Raw genomic sequence first — 3,171 nt, forward strand, 5'->3', positions numbered from 1 at the left:
ACACACACACACACACCACACACCATACACACCATACACACCACACACACACCACACACACGCACACACATGCACACACACACAAATAATAGTAATTTCCTTAAAAGGAAAAAGTATCAGGTCAGGCATAGTGCCCCACATGCATTAAATTTCAGCACTTAGGAGACAGAGGCAGGTGGATCTCTTGAGTCTGAGGCCAGTCTGGTCTACATAGTGAGTTCTAGGATAGCAGGGGCAACACAGAGAAACCCTGTCTTGGGGGAGGGGGGGGGAAGCAATTGATAAGAGGTGACTTTTAACTTAAACAAAAATGGAAAATTAGAGGCTGGAGAGATTGCTTAGTGGTTAAGAGCCCTTACTCTGGCAGCAGACCTGAGTTTGCATCCCAGCGCCCACCTGATGCCCTACAATCACCTGAAATTCCAGTTTCAGGGAACCTAGTGACCAGTTCATGTAATCTTGGGCTTTTCCTCCCAGCCACTTAGTTCCCAGAAATAATGACTCTGAAATGAAATTATTATGAATAATTGCTTACGCCAAAATCTAGAGCTTGTTCCCCAAATAGCTCATTACTTATTTATCCTGTTTATTTCATTCTATGAGTGCCACATGGCTGGTTATCTCTCCTCAGGTTATGCCAAGCCTGAGCTCCTCCTCAGAGTACCAGGTGAATCTCCTATGCTCCTGACTCCCACAGTTCTCTCTCCCCCTGCTGGATGTCCCACCTTCTAGTCCTGCTCATTGTCCATAGGCTTTTTTATTGACTGGTGATGCTTAAGAGATTCTCTCTGTAAAGTCAGGCTTTGGCAGGCATCAGGCATGTACATGGTATACAGGCATACAGGCATTCACACATACATAAAAAATGTTTTTAAAAATAGAAAATTATGTAAGATAGAGGGGGCTCTGGAGAGATGACTCAGAGGTTAAGAGCATTGACTGCTCTTCCAGAGGTTCTGAGTTCAATTCCCAGCAACCACATGGTGGCTCACAACCATCTGTAATGCATACAATTCCCTCTTCTGGTGTATCTAAAGGCAGCTACACCACATTCATATACATAAAATGAATAAATATATCTTTAAAAAAATTATATAAGATAGAAAACTTAAATTTGCTAGACTACTTGGCTTAGCAGTGAATACTTAATATATTTATAATGATGGCCATAAAATATAGTTTTGCAATGTTTGCACAGTAATTTTAAGAGTGCCTTTAAGGGCTGGAGAGATGGCTCAGCTGTTAAAGGCTAGGCTCACAACCAAAAATAGAGGACCTTTAAAATTGATAAATCAGCTAAGGGTTACTCAGTGGTTGAGCCTAATATACAAGGCTCTAGATTTTATTCCAATGCTGTAAACAAAGTAAGTTGACTGAAGTATTATAATACAAATACATAGCAAAAAAAAAAAAAAACTGAATAATTGTCTCAGATGAGGAAACTAGGTAAGGAAAGACCAAGGTGCCAAGGTGGAGAATAACTTATTCCCCTCTGTGTACTTGTAAAGTTGTGTGCTTTTCATGCTTTTTTTTCTTTCTTTCTTTTCAGACAGGCTTTTGGTATATAGCCCTGGCTAACCTGGAACTTGTTATGTAGACCAGGCTGTTAGCAAAGTCACAGAGATCCGCCCCTTGAGCCTCCCAGTGCTGTGATTAAGCATTGGGAGGAAAGGCGTGCACTCTCATGTTTGGGTAACTGTATATGGAGAACAGAGAGGACATTGGCTCTGTCTGGGGCTGGCGTTACAGGTGGCTATGAGCTGAGCACTGAACTCGGGTACTTTGAAAGAGCAACAAGTTCTCCAACCCTAAGCATTTTTTAAATTAAAAATAAAATTGAGGAGTAGTGAGATGTTTCAGTGAGTAAAGGAGCTTGCTGCTAAGCCTGAAGACCTGAGTTCAATTCACCAGGATCTACAGGGTGGAAGGAAAGGACTAGGTAAACCCCGCAGATTGTCCTCTGACCTCCACATGCATCCCTTTGCCCTTCCCGCAAATCAATAAGCAAAATGTAATAAATCCAACATTTTGTTTGAGACCTAGCTGTCTGTCTCAGAATTCACTCTGTAGACTAGGCTAGCCTCAGAGATCCCTCTGCCTCTGCCTCCGTAGTGTGTCATCATGCCCAGCCTATACATCCAACTTTGAAAAATAAATTAAAATTGAACAAGCTATAATATTGCATGCCTATAATCCCAGTCTTGGGGAAATGGAAGCAGGTGGATCAGATCCTTAAGGTAACTCTTAGCTACATAATGAGTTTGAGATTAAACAGGGTAGCATGAGGAAATCCCCCCCAAATAATAATATAATAATAGTAATAGTAATAATAGTAATAGCAGTAGTTTATGTATGAATATAAATATATCAGAAGAAAGGAATTTTTTTCTTTTTTTGGCTTTCCTTTTTTTTTTTTTTTTTTTTTTTTTTTTGGTTTTTCGAGACAGGGTTTCTCTGTGTAGCTCTGGCTGTCCTGGAACTCACTCTGTAGACCAGGCTGGCCTCGAACTCAGAAATCTGCCTGCCTCTGCCTCCCAAGTGCTGGGATTAAAGGCATGCGCCACCACTGCCTGGCAGAAGGACATTTTTAAAGCTTCCAGTGACATTAGAGGTTTTTTTTTTTCCAGCACTTCCTTTTGTGGATAGGGTTATATTTGTTTAAACAAAAGTGACATTTATAAAAATACTATACAGCTACTCTCTCCTCCCATGCATCATCCTTATGTCTTATGGGTCAGCAGCTCCTCTTTTAAACCAGAATTTAGATACATAGGAACATGTGACTTATTTGGTACCTTCTTTAAAATAATTTTTGTAGCCCATGCCTTGAAACCCAGCACTCAGGAAGCTGAGGCAGGCAGATCTCTGGAGTTCTAGGGCAGTCTGGTTTATACAGTGCGTTGCTGGACAGCCAGGGCTACATAGTGAGATCCTGTGTGAAGAACAAGAAAAGCCTTTTTGAGTGGCTTTGCTTCCTCTGCTGTTGGTAGACAATAGGGATGTGAGGATCGTTGGCATCTTCAGGTCAAGTGGCTGCGACTGTTAGGGCTTGCCCTTTGTCTCACAGATGGGGAGCTTGACATGAACCTCCAGTTATTAGTTGCAGACCAGCGTGGGAATGTCCAGACCTCAAGTGAGGATGTCAGAGATGCCTCTGTGAAGCCAGACAAG

General features: G+C 41.8%; 1 protein-coding gene across 1 annotated transcript in view; it reads left to right on the top strand.

The window, feature by feature from the left end:
* The window catches only part of Chfr (checkpoint with forkhead and ring finger domains), a 34,780-nt gene that overhangs the window by 11,756 nt on the left and 19,853 nt on the right, over nucleotides 1–3,171 (top strand). The window contains exon 8 of the mRNA XM_031391123.1: nucleotides 3,068–3,171. Coding sequence (XP_031246983.1) covers nucleotides 3,068–3,171 — 104 coding nt within the window. The remainder of the gene's footprint in view (nucleotides 1–3,067) is intronic.

The sequence above is a fragment of the Mastomys coucha genome, unplaced genomic scaffold, assembly GCF_008632895.1.
Source record: "Mastomys coucha isolate ucsf_1 unplaced genomic scaffold, UCSF_Mcou_1 pScaffold22, whole genome shotgun sequence".
Lineage (NCBI taxonomy): Eukaryota > Metazoa > Chordata > Mammalia > Rodentia > Muridae > Mastomys > Mastomys coucha.